This window comes from Gopherus flavomarginatus, chromosome 2 (assembly GCF_025201925.1).
Source record: "Gopherus flavomarginatus isolate rGopFla2 chromosome 2, rGopFla2.mat.asm, whole genome shotgun sequence".
Classification (NCBI taxonomy): domain Eukaryota; kingdom Metazoa; phylum Chordata; order Testudines; family Testudinidae; genus Gopherus; species Gopherus flavomarginatus.
Genome location: NC_066618.1, coordinates 16,563,580 through 16,585,904, shown reverse-complemented (window position 1 = coordinate 16,585,904; position 22,325 = coordinate 16,563,580). Strand labels below are relative to the sequence as shown.

The 22,325-nt window shown below is 43.2% G+C and overlaps 1 protein-coding gene across 2 annotated transcripts in view; it reads left to right on the top strand.

Moving 5' to 3' along the window:
- Positions 1–7,524: 7,524 nt before the first annotated feature.
- RHEB (Ras homolog, mTORC1 binding) overlaps positions 7,525–22,325 on the top strand; it is a 58,774-nt gene continuing 43,973 nt past the window's right edge. Inside the window, exon 1 of one of the 2 annotated variants that reach the window (XM_050940443.1) lies at positions 7,525–7,892. In XM_050940443.1, coding sequence (XP_050796400.1) covers positions 7,841–7,892 — 52 coding nt within the window. In that variant the 5' untranslated portion in view covers positions 7,525–7,840. The remainder of the gene's footprint in view (positions 7,893–22,325) is intronic. The other variant, XM_050940442.1, reaches the window with a different exon arrangement.

The window sequence follows — 22,325 nt, the reverse complement described above, 5'->3', positions numbered from 1 at the left end:
GTTTACAGAATTGTTTAGATTCCAGTGTTATCAATGTTGTCTGAATTATTGTGGCTTGGTGTGCCCTGCACATTCTTTGTGAATTCAAAGGTGAGCCATTTGCCCCTCAGTGAGCCTATGATAGCAATTGATTGCTAATTTGGTACACTTAGACAGAAAGTGATCCTGTAACAGCTAGAGCAGGCACCCAGGCAAGCGAAGTCAGCAATGCTTTGTACTCCCACATAGTGAACTTGCATGGATCAACTGAAAAGGGAAAATAGTACGTTTATGGTTGTATTTGTACCATGATTTTTGCAGTAAATGAAGTACTGTTGCTGTATGCTACGACTGGTGTGTGTGATTGTCATGAATTATTAATTGTGGATGAAATGACTGCTTATACCATGATGGTTTGTATGATATGAACAGTGGCTTTTCATTATGGATTGCTCTGAATAGATGAACTGAAAGAAATTGTCTGATACAGCTTCCCCGTTATGCCTTATCATGTCTTTATCTTTCTTCTAAATATAAGTTATATGATGCAGTGATGAGAATAAACTTTATTAATAAATAGGGCTGTCAAACAATTAAAAAAATAATTGCAAGTAATTGCACTGTTAAACTATAATAGAATACCATTTTTAAAATAATTTTGGATGTTTTCTGCATTTTAAAATATATTGATTTCAGTTACAACACAGAATACAAAGTATACAGTGCTCACTTTATATTTATTTTTTATCTAAAATATTTGCACTGTAAAAAACAAAAGAAATTGTATTTTTCAGTTCACCTGATACAAATACTGTAGTGCAATCTCTTTATCATGAAAGTTGAACTTACAAATGTAGACTTATGTACAAAAAATAACTGCATTCAAAAATAAAACAATGTAAAACTTTAGAGTCTACAAGTCCACTTAGTCCTACTTCTTGTTTAGCCAATCACTCAGACAAACAAGTCCGATTACAATTTGCAGGAGATAATGCTGCCCGCATCTTGTTTACAATGTCACCTGTTTACAGTGTCACCTGAGAACAGGTGTTGTTCGCATGGCACTATTGTAGCCGGTGTTGCAAGATATTTACGTGCCAGATGCACTAAAGGTTCATATGTCCCTTCATGCTTCAACCTCCATTCCAGAGGACATGCGTCCATGCTGATGACAGGTTCTGCTCGATAACAATCCGAAGCAGAAAAGACCGACGAACGTTCATTTTCATCATCTGAGTCAGATGCCACCAGCAGAAGCTTGATTTTCTTTTTTGGTGGTTTGGGTTCTGTAGTTTCCGCATCAGAGTGTTGCTCTTTTAAGACTTCCAAAAGCACACCTTGACTCAGATTTTGGATGGCACTTCAGATTCTTAAACCTTGGGTCAAGTGCTGTAGTATTTTAAGAAATCTCACATTGGTACCTTCTTTGCATTTTGTCAAATCTGCTGTGAAAGTGTTCTTAAAAAGAACATATCATCTGAGACTGCTATAACATGAAATATATGGCATATATATATGTCTCCTGTTCCATTTTACCTATATATATATATATATATATATATATATATATATATATATATATATATATATATATATATATATATATATATATATATATATATATATATGCGCAGGTAAAATGGAACAGGAGACATACAATTCTCCCCAAAGGAGTTCAATCACAAATTTAAATAATGCATTTTTTTTTAACGAGCATCATCAGCATGGAAGCATGTCCTCTGGAATGGTGGCTGAAGCATGAAGGGGCATATGAATGTTTAGCATATCTGGAATGTAAATACCTTGCAATGCCAGCTACAAGAGCCATGTGAATGTCTGTTCTCACTTTCAGATAAGTAGGAAGCAGGCAGCAGTATCTCCCATAAATGTAAACAAACTTGTCTTAGCAATTGGCTGAACAAGAAGTAGGACTGAGTGGATTTGTAGGCTCTAAAGTTTTACACTGTTTTGAGTGCAGTTATGTAACAAAAACATTCTACTTTTGTAAGTTACACTTTCACGATCAAGAGACTGCACTACAGTACTTGTATGAGGTGAACTGAAAAACACTTTCTTTTATCATTTTTACAGTGCAAATATTTGTAATAAAAAATAATATTATAAAGTGAGCACTGTACACTTTGTATACTGTGTTGTAACAGAAATCAACATATTTGAAAATGTAGAAAAACATCCAAAGATATTTAATAAATTTCAATTGGTATTCTGTTTAACAGTGTGATTAATCACGATTAATTTTTTAAAACTCGATTAATTTTTTGAGTTAATCACATGAGTTAACTGCAATTAATTGACCGCCCTATTAACAAAATAAAAGCCTTTATTTGTGAACACAGCTGTATTACAAAAAAATATTAAAGCATTCTCAGGCAGGCCAGTTGCCAACAAAATACCCAAATCAGTAATAAAATAAAGTGCATAACACTACCATTGAACAGGGAAATCAGTACAAACAAAAGAATTATCTACTTTTGCATGTCACCAGGCCCCCATTCTCCTTTCCTGCACATGGTGCTGCTGCACAAGGTGGAGGACTGCTGCGGGTACATTTTCTCTGATTAGCTAGGGTTTAGTCATGGTTGCATGGGCAACCATGCCACCCAACATAGTACTGTCCGTGTTCCTTGTCTGCAGGTCGTGGTACCATGGAAGAGACTCAGGATGTGGAATAGGAGCCTGAACTTTTGTGGCCATTAGGCAGGCCTCTCCACACTGCCACCCAGCAATACCTGTAACTAGCTTGTGCTCCACTACTCACAACCTGCCATGGATGCAGCCCATGGGAAGTCCTGGCTCAAGCACTCTGACAGGGAGCAGCCTCATGACTCCCGATTGGCTCCCTGCCCCTATATAAATCCAACTGGTATTCTAGGACAGTGGTTTTCAAACTGCACCATGTCACCATGAGTTTCCCACCCCCCTGCAAGATTAATTTCAGTTTTTCCTCCTCCACCTCATCTCCACAGATGCAGGAATGGTCAAAAAAAGGAGGTTGCCATCTGTCCTTTCCCCACCCCCATCCCAATCTGCCTCAGAATTTGCTCTTTTGGTGTCCCACTCACAATTTTGTGCTCAATTTTCAATGTTTGTGTGTCTGTATTTTGACCACCCACTATCTCACAGCCTAGGCACATGCCTGGTATTTATGGTTTGCATTTATTAGCTGTGCTTATCATGCTCTAGACTAGTTTATAATAAAAACAGTGCACTATGTCATCTAAACCAGTATTAACACATACATATAAATCACACCTTCAAACAAAAGCAAGAAGCTGGATAAAACAGATAGGCCTTGTACTCTGCCCTAAAGGTTGACAAATTGTTATACTGTGTTCATCCTGATTTTCTGTATTATCTAAGCATGAAACTCAGGCTGTGTTGGACCCAGACAGGGAGGAAATTTCACAGTTGAAGGCTGTTGAATGGCAGTGCCTTACCCATAGACAAACAAAACTAAGGAGGTTCAGCTTATGTGCCCAGCCAATCACAACTATCAAGGTAAAGCTCAGGAGAGAGGCTGTTTCTGAGATAACTTTGGCCCTTTGGCGTCTACGTATCAAAACGAGTATCTTGAATTAGGTCTGGAAACCAATGTGGAGCCCATGCAACCTCTAGAGCAGAATAGTAGGCCTCCATCAGCTATCCCCTTTTGCCAAACATAGGTACATCTTATAGGGCCTAGGCAAAATTATAAACCTCTGGGATGCCAATTATCCCAATACATGTGTGGAGAGACTGGACCACCACCCACTGGCTGGCTGTGTGGGGGATTGGGTGGACCCGGTGAATGGGTGGTGCAGTGGGCACGATCTCCCTGTGCACTGGAGAGCTACAGGAGGAACTGAGAGTCTATGTGGGCTTCTGCCTTAAAGGCACGATGTCTTTTAGGAGGGGAAATGACACGGTAGCTTTTTCCTTCCTACTGTTATTCAACAAGCATGCACAGTATTTGGGCTGAAGGACTTTTAGCAGGAGGAGGAGGTAAGGATCGTTGAGGTGAAAAAGTTGAGACTGGGCAGTTGAAGAGAGGAGAGAGGGTCAGAAAACACCTGTGCTAGCCTGTTCCCACCCAGTGGAGGGAGGCAATGAGTGGAAGTTAACAGGGAAGAAAAACAGTGAAGAGATGAGTATGGCCCAGGAGGTGAAAGGGAAAAAAAGAAAAGGGGGTGAAGCAAAAGAAAGATCCCGTGGAACCAGACTGATAACCCCTGGAGGGAGAATGACTGCTGCTTACCAAGCCCTGCCTGGAAAGTGTCCAGGAGGTCAGACCTACCTTTTAAATATAAAATATTTTCTGAATGCTGTAGGGAAGGAGGAGCAGGGAACAGTGCCCAGATGTCTCAGCACTAGTCATAAGGGGATGTGCAGATTTGGAAAGCACAGCCATGGCTTCAACAGAACCAGTAGGATCCTCCAAATATAGTTACAGATTCACAACAATTAAAATAATAAAATGCCAGCAAAGCAACACAGCTCTTTTTGCTTCCGCTATCTAGCAAATGACCCAGACACTGGACTGTACAATAGCTACTAGACCCAGAGAGGGAAGGAGCAAGGATTCCTCCTTCTCAGACTGCGGACCGCTATGGCCACAGTAGCCCTTTGCAGTACTAACTTGCCCTGGAAGGTAGAGAAGAACAGGAGTATCTTCATAGCGCCAGATCCTCTATTTCCATAACCTGTAGATTGGAAGCTACTGTGAAGTGCCAGAAGGCATATGGAGGCACAAATCCTACATGCCACCCCTCTCTCCCCATCCCCACATCCAGCCTGTCATAGACGAGGCAAGAGGACTTATCCCCTAATGAATGCAAAGAGTTCAGACATAAATGTCAAGGTCAAATGACTGTGCTGCAGCATCAGCAGAATGCTATCCACATCTCACTATCTTAAAATATTATCTCATAGATTCTATGTTCTCATATCAGAGAACTTCTTTCTGTTGGTGCAACTTATAATTAAAGGCCAAAACATACTCCAATTTTCAAAATATAATCACAATTATCCCTGCCTTGAAGAATTTAGTCTAGAAGACAAAGTCAGACAAGATGTACTGGGAAAACCAAAGGGAGCTATTTCCTTAGATAATACTGTTTTTGCTTCCACTTCCTAATGTTTACCATTTTTTCATGGATGATGGGAAGGGCTGTCAGTGCTCCATACCATCCATTAAATCAATGGACATACGCCTGATGAGGATGTGCACCACTGACAAAAGGAGAGTAGGGCGGACATGTAAAATTGATGTAATTACTGCGGTGGCTGTACATCAAAGTAACTTAAGTCAGCTTAATTTTGTAGATTTGCCCTCAGTGTCACAGCTAAATACAAGATGGAACAGATGGTTTAATATAAGTAGTTACACATATTTCAAGGGATCATTCAAAGTGAAGTGGCCCATCTACACTCCTACAGTCACAGGGAGGAAATGGGGGGTGGTTGTTGTTAGCGAGCTATAGATTGTAACAATCCATAAATCCAGTGTCTCTATTTGGTCTGTGATTTTTAGTGTCTAGCAAAATTATGACTTTAAGCTCTGAAGCTTGTCTTTTGAAGGTATTGTGCAGGTGTCCTTTAAAGATAAGGCCTGGTCTGATATAAAGTGATTTCTTTGTATAAAGTGTTACCCATAGGTAACAGTGTGTTTTTGTTTGTTATTTTTCTAAATGATTGTCTAGTTTTACTCATGTAATTGCTATTGGGGCATTTGGTGCATTGGATGAGGTACACCACATATTGTCCTATTGGCATGTATAGGACCCGTGGATTTTGAAAGGTGTGTTGGGGAGTGTTGATCATTATACCACTGGAAATATGTCTGCAGGTTTTGCGTGTTGTTCTGGCAGGGTCTGGTCTGGTGCCACTTTGAACTGGTGTGTCCTAGTCTCGGAGGAGCTTCCTTCTGTTGATGAGCTTGGAGAGGTTGTTTAAAGGCTAAAAGACTGGCCGTCAGGAAAGATTTCTTTCATGATGGGGTACCCATAAAGCAGTGGTTGTAGTCGTTTGACGATACAGTAGAACCTCAGAGTTAAACACCTTGGGAGTGGAGGTTGTTCATAAGTCTGAAATGTTTGTAACTCTGAATAAAGTGTTATGGTTGTTCTTTCAAAAGTTTACAATTGAACAGTGACATAATACAGCTTTGAAACTTTACTATGTAGAAGAAAAATGCTGCTTTTAACCATCTTAATTTAAATGAAACAAGCACAGAAAGTTTGCTTACCTTGTCAACTTTTTTTTTTAAACTTTCCCTTTATTTTTTAGTAGTTTACATTTAATACCATAGTGAACTGTATTTGCCCTTTCTTTTCTTTTTGTCATCACTGCTGCCTCAATGCATATATCTGGTTCCAAATGAGATGTGTGGTTGACACAACGTTATATCAATTTGTAACTCTGGTGTCCATAATGCTGAAGTCTTACTGTATCCCAAATAGGTTCAAGTGTGGAGTGGCAGCTGACAGCTAAGGGTGTGCAGTTGGCAGGGGGTGGTTATTTTTGTATTATATCCGTGTACAGCATATATTTCTTTCAGAAAATAACAGCCCCTTCTAAATTAGTTGCACAAATTAGCAGAACACGTTTTCCAGAGATAGAGAATAGAAACGTGCGGACAGATCATCAGACTTCTGCCCCGGGTTGGGTTCAAATGTGCAGTGCCCGAGTGTACCTCAGAGTCACTGACTCCAGCACCACATTACAGGGAGAACTCCCTGCACGCCCTTAGCTACAGTGCGGAGCAAGTCCGACCTGTGACTGGGCCTGCACCGCCCTGCAGGTTATATACTTTTTCCAGGGTTGCTGCCCACGTGCAAGTCAGTCTCTGTGGCTTGCTAGCCTGGCGCAGTGTTCTAGGGAGGTACCTCAGCCTTCAGTAACGTCTTCCGCCAGCCCCGGCAACGCTGCAGTGCGCCACCGCCCTGCGACCCCCGCTCTGACAGAGGGGCGACTGGGCCAAACTGGCGCCTGCCATGGTGCCCTGCCTGGCAACGCCCCCTCACGCTTTCCCCGGCCGTTTTTCCGTCACCACGCAGGAACACCCGGCCCACATCTGCAGCCCACGGCAGCTCCATAGCTAGCGCAGCCTGGCGCGGGGTAACTTGAACAAGCAGAGAGGCCCCAGAGCCAGAGCTTCAAGGGCGCAGACACTTCCCGGGCACAGCGCGCGAGCAGGCGGGTTCCACAGCACTAGGAAAAGCGGCATATTCAAAAGAGGCCCCAGCCCAACCGCCACCGCGCCTGAGCGCGCGCTCCCCCAAGCATCCCCACCCACACCCCAGCCTCAGGGCGCAAGGCCAACCAACCCCACTAACGTCCCTCACGCACGCGCATTCTCTACCCTCGCCACCAATCATGATTTGACCGCCCACCATTTAGCCCCGCCTCAGCCTTCAAATACAGCCAATCGTTGGAGCTCGTTGTTAGCGTCCACAACCTGCTGCCAATCCCGTGCCGGATATTATAATTTATATTACGTTCAGGCCCAATCAGCTCGCACTTGCTCTGTAGCTAAGGGGAGGTGCGAAGGCCCGGAATGATGCAGCGACTTTTCCACGCCCTGGCGTTTCCGGCCGGTTTTTAACTCCGCAATCTCGGACTCGCTTCGTGACGTAACGACGTTCAGCTGGTGATGTAGGGGTCACGTGAGGACAGCGCCGCTGCTGCGTCTAGGGAGCTTCGTCCGGTCGCTACGGCCGCGGGTCCCTGCATGTCGCTCGTCGCCGTCTCCTCTTTCTCTCGCCCTCGGGGTCTCCCGTCCAGTCTCGCCGCCCCGCCTTGCCGCCGCCTCCTCAGCCGGAGCCGCCGCCCTTGATGTGGGTCGGGGCCGGGCGGGGAGAAGATGCCGCCGTCCAAGTCCCGCAAGATCGCGATCCTGGGTTACCGGAGCGTGGGTGAGCGCGGGGCTGCGGTTCCCGGAGCGGGAGCGGGGGCGGTGGGGAATCGAAGCTGTCGGGCCGGGCTGGGGCGGCGGCAGGCGCTCGGGCAGACCGGGGGGACGCTCTAGAGAGCCCGGGACCGGGCTGCGGCCCTAGGAAACTTGCTGTTTCGAGGCTGTGGCGGCTACCGGTGAGTGGCCGGGCCGGTTGCCTCTCACTGACTGCGCGAGTGAGTCTCCCCGGAGGCGGGGAGTGCGGCTGCGAGCCTGGCGAACCCCAGGAGGGGGGTTCCCTTCCTGCCGCATCGCGCCCCGGAGCGTCCTGCGGGCTGGTTCCGCACCTCGCGCTGAGAGTCCCCAGCGACAGGTGTAGTCCGGCCGGGAGCTGCCATGGGCCCGGGGGAGCGGGGAGTCCGGTAGCTTCACTTCCCTAGGAAAGCCTGGGGCGCACTAAACGTGCGTTGTGCTGCCAAAAAACTGATCCAAGGGACGGGAAGGAGTCGCCTTCCTCGCCGGTCTGATGGCTGGCACCGTGCTCGGCCCTGTAGGTGAGGGCGCCGCCTGCCTCGGGATCCGGCTGGCCTCAGGCCCCTTCTCAGGTCTGCCAAGGGTTGGAGCCGGTGAATTCTGAGCGCTACAGCTCCAGAGGTGCCCTGTGGCTAGGAGGGGGCAGTGTGCTGACCTCGCCCAGCCCTCTCATGCGGCTTTCTGGAAAGGTCACCTGGTCAGAAATGCTGCTTGTGAAAAGTATTCTTAATTATAATGACCAGGAGCCTGCTGGCATCACTCCTTTCAGTAAGACCACTGTTTATGCCTCACTGTAAAGCTATCATTCTGGCTACCAACTTAAAATGTCTAATATAAAACATTCACTTTAGCAGGGTTCACTGTTACATGAATTCTCATGTTTTCCTACATACTATTGTGTGTTTAATGGAGTGATTGTTTGCCCAGAACCTTTTTAGTAATTTATGAGCCCTTGAGATGTGATGTAATACCAATTAGGTACAGTACTTGGGGTGCATCAGTTCCATTGATTCAGGGAAGCTATGGGGTGATTCTTTTCACTATTAATTCCCCTGCAGGCCCCTGCATAGAGAACATGAGCCCTCTCCGGCTGCTAGATTCTTCCTCTGGAATTGATTTGCACCTGTCTGGGTGAAATATACTGGTGTGTTAAATGTCCAGTTCGCCCTGTGTCTCTCTTCCTCCCACTTGTGACTCTGCTGTAGCCTCAGTCTCCAGGGATCTTCTTTTTGATGGCTGGTCTCTAGATGTTTTTCTCATCCCAAATTTATGAAGATGTTCCAGGTGTATGTAGTAGTAGTATTGACAGTGCAGTGCTGGGTCTGTGCCTTATAACTTCACTGAACATGTGCAGCACTACTGCTGTTGATCCATGCAAATTAACCCAAGCAGAAGAATTCCCCAGAACCATCCAGCTGCAGTCTGAAACTAACAGTTATAATCAGTTTTTCTTTGTCTGCCCACGCTGTATGATTACCCTTTTCTTCAGGTAGATCTTAGGGTTCTCATGGCTTTAATGGAACACAATTTCTGATCTTGCAACAAAAGAAATGTTTTAAAAATTAACATAGCTAAGCCACTCCCCGTGTCACCTTTGTGATTAGTAAAAGTTGAAAATATGATCTTCTGTAGGGACCTATATTTAGATGGTTGAGTAACTTGAAGGAGAATAAAATCTCTGTGCTTTGTCTGCCCACAACAGGGGCTTCCAGAAACAACTGCAATATAAATGTTGGTAATTGTCTGAATCTGCTCAGTTTGGCCCCAATTCAGCAGAAAAGCCCCCAAATGTTGAATTTTGTTGAATAGAAGAGTTACGCATTGCTGTATGCTACATATAAATAGGTGTTTCTTAATAGTCACATGTACAGTAATAAAAAGGATGCATGCTAAAAAGTACGTGGTAAGACTGTTTGACATAAAGTTATGTAACTGCTTAAAACTGAGAAACATCAATTACTTCCTTGTAGAATATAGGTCCCTCCCTGATACTTCTACTAATTTGAGCGATTTGATTCTAGAAACGAATTAAGTCTCAACTCAATTCTTTCTGGCCACTAAAGAGACATATTGGGTGAGGTAATATCTTTTATTAGACCAAGAAAGACAAGCTTTTGAGCTACACAGAGCTCTTCCTCAGGTCTGGTGAGCTTGAAAGCTTGTCTCTCTTGATCCAAAAATAGATACTGCCTCACCCACCTTGTTCTTCTAATATCCTGGGACCCACATGGGTACAGCAACACTGCAAACAATCTCTGACCACTATAAGTTAGGAGGGAAGCCTTTAGGCTAGAATTCCTGAATATTGTCTCAAATATTTTTCATGTACTTTTTTTAGTAAAAAATTCAGACTACAGCAAGAACTACTAAAGAGTTCATTGGAACTTTACTTTCATTCTGTAAACTGCTTATTCATGAAGGACACTGAAGTGTTAAGATTCATAGTTTATTGTTAGTATCTAGGATACTGACAATGGCTTCAAAAGCTCTACTCAGTAGAGAGACAAATTGACAATCTCCACCAGATAAAGCAATAATTTATCAAGGCTTGAGTAAAAGAAAAATGAGAAAAGATACTCTGCTTAAAACCCTCTCTCAAGTGCTCCCTTTTGGAAGCTCCCTAAAATTTGAACTTTGCAGCATGTTCTGCAGAACTATTTTTGAGCAAGATTGGGGCTAATTCCAAAACTGAAGGGCCCTTTTATAGAATGTTCTGCCAACAGTTCTCTTTCAAATCAAGAATGCTTCATCTCATTAATACCTACACCAATCTTGACTCTGGCTATATGGCATGAAGAGAGTCTCTTGAGTAGGCAGGGCCTTGACTGTTTACAGCTTTATAGGTTAACACCAACACCTGTGTAGCCTGATAGTTAATGTTCAGGAAATAAAATACTTGAAAATTCAGTGTGAAAATAATAGGTTTGCATGAAGTGAAATGAAGTAGGAATGTGAGGCTGTTTTTGAGTTGTTAAGCCTTTCTGAGTCTCTTGAGGATGGCAGACTATTTGCTGAAAAGCAGCATAGGTGGGTCTGATGTTTGCCATTGGATCATCTTATTGTGGATTAGCTGTTTGAGGCAGACACACTTGTCTTCCCACTAGAATAGTGTCCCTTTCTTAAATGAGGTAATTTGTTAGAATAGCCTGAGAAGGTGACTGTTGGGCTTCCCAAAAGCATTACCCCCACCAGTGTCTCAGTGTGTTTGCTGTGGTATGATGGACCTTTGGACATGACATTTTTTCCTGCCTTTACGTTGCTTGTTGGACTGCAGGTCTTAGATACGTAGCTGAGGACATAACCTGATGGAATGAGAACTTCCCTTATCTGAAGGTTCAGATTTGGGGCTTATCTGCACTTAAAACACTGCAGGCGAGCTGCTGTAGCACTTCAGTGAAGACTCTACCTGTGCCATCAGTAGAGATTCTCCTGTCAGCATAGGTAATCCACCTCCCCAAGAGGCAGTGTTGAGATCAACAAGAGAAATCTCTGTCTACACTGGGGGTTAGGTTGGTTTAGTTGCATTGTTCGGGTGTGGATTCTCACATGGGAGGGTACATCTACACTATCCGCTGGATCAGCGAGTAGTGATCGATCTATCAGGGGATCAGTTTATTGTGTGTAGTGTAGACACGATAAATCCATTCCCGATCTCACTCTCATCACTGCTAAACTCCAGCTCGGTGAGAGGTGGAGGAAGTCGACAGGGGAGCGGTGGCTGTCGATCCTGCGCCGCGAGGACACGAAGTAAGTGCTTCTAAGTCGAACTAAGATACATCAACTTCAGTTATGCTATTCTCATAGCTGAAGTTGCGTATCTTAGATCGATTTTCTCCACCCCAGTGTAGACCAGGCCTTAGTGATATAGTTATACTGACCCAATTTCACAATGCGGACCACACCTCAGAAGTGATCTGAAAGAGTCTTTTCTATGTTAGAGGCTCTCATAGAACTAAAAAAACTAACTGGGCTTTTGGTGACCTGCCTCTCTTTTAGCTGGACTGTCTGTTATGACTTTCTTAGATTTTGCACGATGTGGCATGTTTATCAGGGTGTAGAGCAGGGGTTGGTAACCTTTAGCACACGGCCCATCACAGTAGTCAGCTGGTGGGCCATGGGACATTTTGCTTACGTTGACCATCTGCAGTCACAGCCCCCTGCAGCTTCTAGTGGCCCAGGTTCGCTGTTCCTGGCCAATGGGAGCTGCAGGAAGTGGCAGCCAACACATCCCTGCGGCCCATGCTTTGGTCAGTGGAACTTACAACGCTCAGGAGTTGGCTTATTCACACCTCTGTGCAACATGAGTTATATCAACCTAAGCTGTAATGTAGCCATAGCCTAAGGCTATGTCTACACTACACACTTTTTAGCAGCACAGCTTTGTTGCTAGGACCATGCCACTAAAAGGTGTGCAGTGTAGCCGCTCTTTGTCAGAGAGAGCTTTCCTGCTGCAAAAATATTCTCCCTCCCCCCCGCAGTGGTTTGTCTGCAGGAGAGCAAAGAGTTGTTCACACCAGTGCTTTTCATCAGTAAAATTTTTGTCGTTTGGGGATGTGCTTCCCCCACCCCTTAATGACAAAAGTTTTACTGGTGAAAGTCCAGTGTAGATAAAGCCTTAGTCTGTGTGCGTGGTCTGGAAACACTATCACAGTGTGTTATGAACCTCAGCTCACTTTTCTTAATCTAGTCATCTGAAAGCCTTCATGCTTGTCACGTATAAACAAAAAATGCAAGAAATAATGCAGCCATCTCTGGAGTAGACTGTGACATTGCTATAGCATTTATAGTACAGCAGATTGCGAACACTGTACTGGGGAATTTAAGCATTTGTGCAGGAAGATGGAGCAAACATCCCCTTATTCTGGCAAAAAGTTACAGTATTTCTAATATTACAAATGGAGTCAGGAGTTTGTTTTTAAGTCATTTGGAATGATGGCACCTCGCAGTACAGGACTCAACATCATGATGCGGTATCCATTCAGTATTAAATCAGAGGGAACAGATACTTCTATTACATACTAAATAGCCAGTGTCACTATTGTATCTGACGAAGAACAAAAACCTGCTGTCATGTCGAAGCACGTCACTACAGAATTAGTGGAGCCTGTGACACACCAAAGCCGTTGCATTAGAGCCACCTAGGACCTAAAATTAAATTCTAATGGTCAGGATTTATGCAATATTTAATACTTAATTAGTAACATTATTAAAACTAAGAAGTCTTAGACTGGGAACTGGATTAAATGGTCTTTACGGTGGTGATGCTCTAGAATACCAAGATAAACAAAATGGCTGCTCCCAGCAGGGGACTCAAATGAGACTTAAATGCCAGTTTTAATTAAAAACTTTTTTATGATTGGTTTTACCCTTTAGATGTCAAACTTACTGCAGCAAACTTAACAGTAGCTGGGACACTAGAGGCAGCGTGTTCAGCTGTAATATCAAGCCACATTGGGGTTATTTAAGGACACTGTGCTAGGATTAACTCTTGATTTGCCTGCTTTATAGTTTTCTCTGTCAGATCCTTAAATGTTTATGGTTGTAGTTTTCTGACTCAATGCTAGCTCACTCAACCAAGTGATAACATCTTTGTATGAAAGGAAGGGACTCCTTGTTTGAACAAAGCATGGATCCTGCTGTTGCTATATTTATACAAAAGTTGAAAGTCTATTGTTTAGAATACAGTAAATAACTTACAAGGGTAGGTTCTGCTGCAATTAAACGCTGGATGTCAGGGTGTGCAGTGCTGTCTTATGGAACAATGCCACGCTTTATAATTGAATTTGGCACCAGTATAAGACTAAAGTAAAACACTAGTCTACTTTAACTTCCTGCAGCTCTCCAGAGTGACTTGCAAGAATTTATTTGAAATACTATCTAGCTGTAGGAATATATGCTGAATAATTAAAACATCAAGGGTTTATCTACATAGTGAGTTAGTCTGGCATGCCAAGGTATGAATCTACAGTGCACTAGCTTGCTGTGCAGTAATGTCCAGGGTGGACATTGCTATAGTGGACTAAAAGTTTTTCATAGTGTGCTTTGATGTACCGCTGTTTGAAGTGGTAGTAAGTCAAAACATACTAAGTCCATGTCTGTACTGCAAACTTTGATCCATGCAAGTTATGTCAACCTAAAGCTGCCACAGTTAATATATGGCTTGTGCGTGTGCATGCTTGGTTGCTTACGTCAGTGCTGCATGTACTCACCAGGAGTGCTTGTGTTGATGTTCAGTGCACTACGGGTAGAAACAAGTTGCGTGGGAGTGTCTGAGAGGAAGGTGTCAAATTCATGTGTGTTTACTCACAGAATGGTATCTCAGTGAGAAAAATATCCCAAGGGTTTTAGTTGCTTGTTGTCCTTCAGAATATCTGTAAGGCAAAGAGGAAAAAGTTGCTGCCAGAGGGTGCAGGGCAGAGGTGGAGTGGCTGTCTGATGACTTGAAACAACCAGACGCAGGGGCCATTAGAGCTCAGCATGAGATTGTATGTCCAAGGGAGGCCTTGAAAGAGCACTTTCACGATCTGCCACATTAATGTGGTATGCAGGACTGCATGTTAATGTGGTGTGGGGGACTGTGCTCTACCTTGCCCTGAATTTTTGAGGCAGTTAGGAATTGCACAGTGCTTGGAATACATTTTTATGAATATTCCACTGTCTTTTCATGAACCTATGAATTATGCAGTGGTTGCTGTACATTTATAATAAGAGATCTACAAAATTCATGGCCATGAGAATTAGTGGCTTCAGCCTTAGAGGGCCTCTGTACAACACCTCTCTCCAGCACCAGGCATGGTGAGTGTGAGTATGGCCTGAGGGTGAGGAGTGGAGAAAATGAGGGAATTTTTCAGTTGCATGTGAAACTATATAACATTTTGGCCCCTATTTCCGTACGTATGGGTACAGGGCAGCGATGCTGAGTATAGGTACTATTTTCAACAAGCAGTGGGGACTTTAGCTGATATCTGACTCCTGACTGTAACAAAGGAATTGTTAGGATTAACCTAATATGTGATGTTTTTTGGTTTTGGTTTTCATCACAGAAGTTCAGCTTGTCTGAGTGGCAAGATGCACTGGAGAGCTTAAGGGGACACTGAGTGGCTCCATAGTGAGACTAATATAGTAGTCCTTTGTTAAGACAGCTATTGCTGTCATCCCAAAGTCACTCGAGCCCATATGCTGCTAACCTGTTTGTTGCAATAATGCAGGAGTGGCCAGCCTGTGGTTCCAGAGCCACATGTGGCTCTTCAGAAGTTAATATTGTATAGGCACCAACTCCAGGACTGGAGCTACAGGTGCCAACTTTCCAGTGTGCCCGCAGGGTGCTCACTGCTCAACCCCTGGCCCTGACACAGGCTCTGTCTGCACTCCATTCCTTTCCACCCCCTCCCTCAAGCTTGCCGTGCCCTCGCTCCTCCCCCTTCCTGACAGAGCCTCCTGCATTCCATGAAACAGCTGATTGGGAGGGAAGGAGAGGTGCTGATTGGCGGGGCGCCCAGTGGGCAGGAGGTGCGGGGGGCAGGGAGCTGATGGGGAGGCTGCTGACATATTACTGTGGCTCTTTGGCAATGTACATTGGTAAATTCTGGCTCCGGCTCAGATTGGCCACTCCTGCGGTAATGCTTGCTGAAATCATCATGGAATGGCATGCAAAAGTGCCCTATCACAAGGGAAGAAAAGAGACAGCCTTCCCTAGAAACCTTTGGGAGAGGATTGCAGAGTACTTCCATAAAAGTTTGACAGAATGATTGTCTGTTTCTTGTTGTGGTCCATTATCTCTCTTTTTCCAGTCTGAAGAACTATACTGTCCCTCTAGGCTATAATTCACAAATGAGGATAAACTTCTTGCAGTTCATATCAATGCAATAGGGTATGTGAAACGGTGGGTGAGTTGGTGTACATTCATCAGGTGTCACTGAGGATCTCAAGTGCTACAAAGCTCAATCACAAGTGGTGCAGGAGGCTAACATACAGCACTGTCTCAAGTGACAACTCCTTGGGAACAAAGGAGCGGACAACATAAGGCATGATAACACTTAACATGTTAGTCACTTTGCCCTCTTTTTAATGACCACGATAACAATGACTTCTGAAAAACTGATATATTGAAACTGCCCTATAAAAAGCTTTATAGCACTTTTGCTAGTTCTGCTTCATGAGTGAATGTCGTAACATCTACTTTATAACTAGAAGCATATAGTGGAGAACATCTTTGATGATGTAACAGCCCATATCACTCCTCTTCCCATTCCATCCTCTCCCCAGCATTCTCATGTATACATAGATTCTATGTTCTGAACAAATAAAACCCTGCGCAAACGCATCTTCATGGCAGTCACTCAGCTACCTGCTATCATCCTTTAGGATCTCAATAGAAGTAAATCCATTCAAGTGCCATTGTCCCTCCCCTCTGAAAGTCTGAAAAGCCCCAAAATCTTGTCAGTACTTGGAATCACCATTGTTACTTGACCTGCCTGTTATAGGATTGGGATCAGTGCTGTCTCCTTACTATATGTGCCCAGACTTCACATGGGTGATATGGATCCAAGGAAATTCAGAGTCTGGATGATATGACACCTAATAGACTTGCATAAGAGGCAAGCTGATAGTTACCTATAGGTGCTTGTTTAAGAGACGTTGGCACCCTGCCTTTCTTTGCAGCAGAAGTCAACCCCAGTCTTTTCTAGCTTGCCTGACAAAACATGAGTAACTTACAAGTGGCATCTCAAAGTTCTTACAACACGTTCAGGATCTATGACCTAATTAGCTGAGCCATAATTAGAATATGGGTTCTTTCAGTGACTATCACTACATATTCTACTTCTAGTGTACATTCTTCCAATGGCATCTCTTTACCAGCAGTGCCCAAAGTCCCCAGGATCCAGGGAGGAGGTGGAGTGGGGCCAGCTGTCTCTTAGTTCCTCCTTAAACCATTAGCAGTTTCAACTAGCAGCCATGGGTAATATCTCTTGTGCCTTACAGTTAGACTTAGATCCTGGCTATAGTTGCAGATTTAGAGCGCTGTGAGTTAAACCAGCCCTTGGAAACTGCAGCCAGGAAAGTGCTGCAGTGTGTTCACGCCGTCAGCGCACTGGTTTGACCACGTTTGCGGCACTTGCAATGGCATTGGGAGCAGTGCATTATGGGCAGCTATCCCAGAGAGCACCTCTTCCCATTTTGGCCCTGTGGCTTGTGGGAAGGGGGTGGGGTGCAGGGTATTCTGGGTCCTGTCCCAATGCCCCATGATGCATTGTTTTGCATGGCAGCAATCTCTGTGCTTCCATTCACATTTGGCACCATCTTTCAATGTTTTTTGTACTTCGCACTCTGTCTTCCCTTTCGGTCTGCGGGAATGGATCCCAAACTACTGAAGAATATGTTGATGGGTCTTGCCAGCACATCATGATTTGCAGTAAATTACTCCTTAAGCTACAAACTGACAGTGAGGAGTCCAATGACAATGTCGACTCGAATAACACATATGACAAGATTGCTTGTGGCATTCACAGATATGCTCACCACAGTGGAACGCTGCTTTTGGGCTCAGAAAACAAGCACTAAATGGTGGGATCACATTGTCATGCAAGTCTGGGATGACGAGCAGTGGCTGCAGAACTTTCGGATGAGAAAAACCACTTTCATGGGACTGTGTGCTGAGCTCACCCCCACCCTGCGGTGCAAGGACACGAGATTGAGAGATGCCCTACCGGTGGAAAAGCAGGTGGCTGTTGCAGTCTAGAAGCTGGCAACTCCAGATAGCTACCGATTGATCGCTAACCAATTTGGAGTGAGAAAGTCGACCGTCTGCTTTGATTAATTATATAGCGCTCCATACTTAAATACACTCATAATATTCCAATCTTGCGTTTGGCCATTATCCCTGTGTAACATTCTCTAGAGCACTGAGCAAGAATAATTATGAAATGGATTCTCATCACATGCTTAACTTTTTGCGTTTGCAAGGTTTTGGGAGGAGTAGTGTGGCACACAACTATTGAATTTTTTTTGATTCTTCCTATCTGTTTTCTCTTTGGTACTCTTTCTGAGGAAGAGGAGGGAAATAATTCAAGTAGATTTTTGTAGTACAGGCCAGCATTAAGTTTTAGCATTGCCTTCTATTTTTAAATCTTAACTCTCATTCTTAAATGTGCATCCACCTAGTATTTTATATGCTCATTTTATAGTATTTCTTGGCCAAAACGATCATACTACTGACAGTGCTGTTGTAGACAAAATTTTCACTTGCATTAGAAAAGCTGGATGTTCTTTCCATCCTCTCATTTTCAAAAGCAGCTATTTATTCCAGATAGCTAAATTTTTACAGATGCCCTTAACTGATCAATGTTATACTGACTGTTCCTGCAGTTGGCTAACTCTTTAAAACCGAGCGTGTTGGCTTTGTCTGTGCAGTTCCCGGCTGTTTGCAGTTCTGAATCGCTTCAAGAATACTACTTCAGTATGCTATCCTATGCAGCAAAGAAAACTGTTCTAAGCTGTGCTTATACTGAGCAGAACGAAGGTCTATCTGATTTCCATACTGCATATATGTACGTCTAACCTACGTAATACCACATTTGAGCATCCTATCTGAAAACACCAAAGTATTCCAATTGTATTTTAGTACAACTCTGCTTCATCTTCATTTGGCTATAACCTCAGTTGAGCTATTTCTAATCCTTTGAGTGGTCACTTAAAATACTGCTTGCTGTATATAATATCAGTTCACTTTAAATGTGTGAGCTGAAGATCTGTTTTATTCTTAGGTTGGTTGTAGGAGGACATGATGCTTGATTTAGCCTGAACTCTTTTCTCTAGAAATTCAATATGACTTCTTGGATGGTGCAATGGCTTATTTTTGTAGCTTGGGTAAACTGGTGTGACTTACTGGAAGTAGCGAGGAGACAACTACAGCTGAACTGCATACAGGCTTATTTTTGCCTCACAAACAGTAAGATTATGATGGATACAGGCTGTTTTTTAACTGAAAGGTCCTGAAGTGACACCTCTTGAAGCATCTCTTCTTTTGGCTCAAATGTAGCCTCTTCGAGAAATTAGGTCTTGACAGCACTAGATCTAATAGCTTAATATGGCTTTATGACAACAAGTGCTCTGTTCCTGGCTCTGAGCTTAGCTAAGATCTTGCCTTCTGGTTGTTAATGGGACCTGAGGCCTCTTGTCAGAATACCACATTCTACTGAAGTAATTTTGATGGCGCTGAAATTAGTATCCTCTGGGTCAAGAGCCTTGTAGCCCACTTCCGTGAGTCTGGTGAAGAATGAATTCAGACTGATCACTTCTGGATTTTGTTCTCTAGTCTGTAGGAAGACTTGGGAAAACATGCATATAAACTGATGTTTAGACAGCAAAGTATAACTATGGATTAGTCTTAAACTGTTTTGGGATAAATTGTCTGAGTCACAAACAACTTTTTTTCCTGTAAACTGTTTTTTAAAAATGAACCTTATATGCCTGTTAATCTTCATAGTGTCTATCAATTAAAGTTCTCGAATCTTGCTCTCATCATGGTGTAGAAATGCACCCAATGCCAAGAGATTACTCAGTATTACCCGATAAGTCTTTAGGCTAAACAAGAAACTAATCAAATTTTTTTGACTATTCACTGTTTGGAAGTGTCTTTCCCCGGTACACTAACATGGGTTACAAAGGAGCAAAAAAAAGCTAGTGTCCAGGTCCAAAAATACCTAACACGTAGCAATGTTTGTGGGATTATGTTGCAGTGTGTTGGTAAGCATATGTTGAAATAGGATCTGGCAAATTCCTGCATGTAGGGAAGTCACTGCAATGGAAATGGTGCTGTAAGTTCAACCGTGCTTCCAAATGCTTGCTTCACAACAGTAAAGTGATAGCAATCTCTCTGCTTAAAGTACTGTCTAAATCGCACAGATTGTGTGATGGTGAAACAAAACATCATGCAGAGTCTATAACCAGATGACCAGACTTCCCAGGAAATACTATATCTTGTGGCACACTGCACACTCAAACACCTGGTTCTGGTAGGGCTGAGGTAGTAAACTTGGGCCTGGGGATGGGAGAACATTTGTTGTGCCTTTCTAAAACAGCCCTTATCAAATCGGGCAACATCCAGTAATCTCTGAAAAGAAGTATGTTGTGGTGCATGGAAATTAATGCTGGGGAAAGCTTGAGAGCTTGAGAATCCTGGTTAATATGAGCGGTTAGCAACATCTCTCCTGAGGGTAGACAAGTTCCCTTAGCCTCTAGTTAAGACATAACTGGACAGAAGTCCAGTCTTCAGTAGTTGCACAAGTTTCATCTTAAATTGTGACCATATGAATCACTTCAATAGCTGAATTTTGTCAGACTAAATTAAAATGAAGTCACTTGTCTAATTGTGTATTTGCAAGGCTTTAATTTGCAAAGACCTAAGATCAGGGTGCCCCTCCCACGTAAGAGTTGATTGTTCTAATACTTAAACTGTGTAAGGCCTGGTTTACACTGCTGGAGGGAGATCGATCTAAGATGTGTCGACTTCAGCTACGCTGTTCTCTTAGCTGAAGTTGCGTATCTTAGATTGACTTAGAATCACTTACTTCATGTCCTCGCGGCACGGGATCGATGGCTGTCACTCCCCCATCGACTTTGCTTCCGCCTCTCACCGCTCTGGAGTTCAGCAGTTGACAGGAAAGCGATTGGGGATCGATTATCGCATCTACACTACACACAATAGATGGATCGCTACCTACCGATCCGGCGGGTAGTGTAGAGGTACCCTAAGAATCAGTATTTTTTATTCACAGCTTTAGGAAGGATTAGCTGTCGAATAGGAAATTTGTCTTGCCTGTGAAAAGTCTTTAGCTTCTTACATTTTTAAGTAGACTTGATAAATATATATACTATTAGACTGAATTAAAAAAGAAAAACTCATTGGTGCGGTTTTCTGTCAGCTCTTTAGTGTGATACCAGAACTTTTCTAACGCTTGAGGGAAGTAGGTGCAGCACAGAATGTGAACCTGGCCCTCTAATAGTTGTTGCATGCTGTTCCCTGCCAGTTATGAATGCTGCTGTCCAAGTTTTTTGTGGAAGTCTTACAGGGAACAAAGAGTGATTGGGACAGACTGTCAAATGGTTCTCTAACTTCTGTAGTGCAGAAACTCTCTGGATATTGCTTGTCAATGTCATATGGCTTGCTGTAGCAGCCAACAGTGATTCACGCCTGCCAGAGGCCTAGTCTGGCTCATTTGTCTTCCTATAATGTGGTTGAGTAAACAATTTTTTTTTTGTATGTGTGGCGCATCCTGGACCCCAGTTATCTGTGTGAAATTGGTTGTCCAGTTCTCCTTCCCAGCTCTTTGAAGTAGGACATACTGGGGTGCACTGCTCCTCATTGTGCTCTGTTTGCTTGTCTTAAGGTGTAAGCACACAAATATGGTTGCGATGACAGAAAAGTTACGGGGTAGACACAAATTGAATTACTTGCCACTGAGCTTTGCTGCTTAACCATGACTTTTAAAACTAGTTAAATGTGAGCAGGGTCTTAAATGTATCCTTCTTAGTCTGTCGTACTATTGAGATGAATAGGGCAGTTCATACTTCTCACTGATTTCAAACTGTTTTCAGAATTGGTCAGACATTCTTGCATCAGTTTGTTAACAGTATAATTTTCAGAACCATAAGGGCTGGACATATAACTGTTGGTTTGTTTTTAAATTACAGGCCCCTGGATTAATCATGAAAGATGTGGTTAATGGAATGTGAAATTCTAAGTTCCTCACTGATATGAATTGAAAGTCAAATTTGGATCCTAAAATCATCTTAACTTTTTTCTGATGAGGGCAGAGGGTTAAATTCATCTTAGAGTGAAACAATTAAGAGAGTTTTAACTATAGTATAGTGGTTTTATTCTTTAAACTACTACAGATTGGATGAATGCCTTTTAATAAAAACGTTATCTGATTTGGCACAGCCATTCTCTAGTGTTCCAAACTGGTAAATGTAACTGTTCACCCCTCCCAATACTGTATAGGTGATAGAATGCCTGCGTAGATCAGGTGACTGACTTTGCCCTTAAATTTTTGTGTGGAGCAGTCTTTAATCCTGACACTGCAATGATTTGCATTATTGCCATTATTTAGCATCTTGCTCCCTTCTCTTTTTTTCTTAATGTAAAGTTCCTGTTCTTTCTTGCATAGCTCTTGTCTTTATATTTATCAAAATGCCACTTTGTCTTGTGGGTACTTATATCACAGTACATGTTAACACCACTTGGAATAGAAATTGGTTTCCTATACCAGGGGTTGGCAACCTTTCAGAAGTGCTGTGCCGAGTCTTCATTTATTCATTCTAATTTAAGGTTTTGCGTGCCCGTAATATATTTTAACGCTTTTGGAAGGTCTCTTTCTATAAGTCTGTAATGTATAACTAAACTATTGTTGTATGTAAAGTA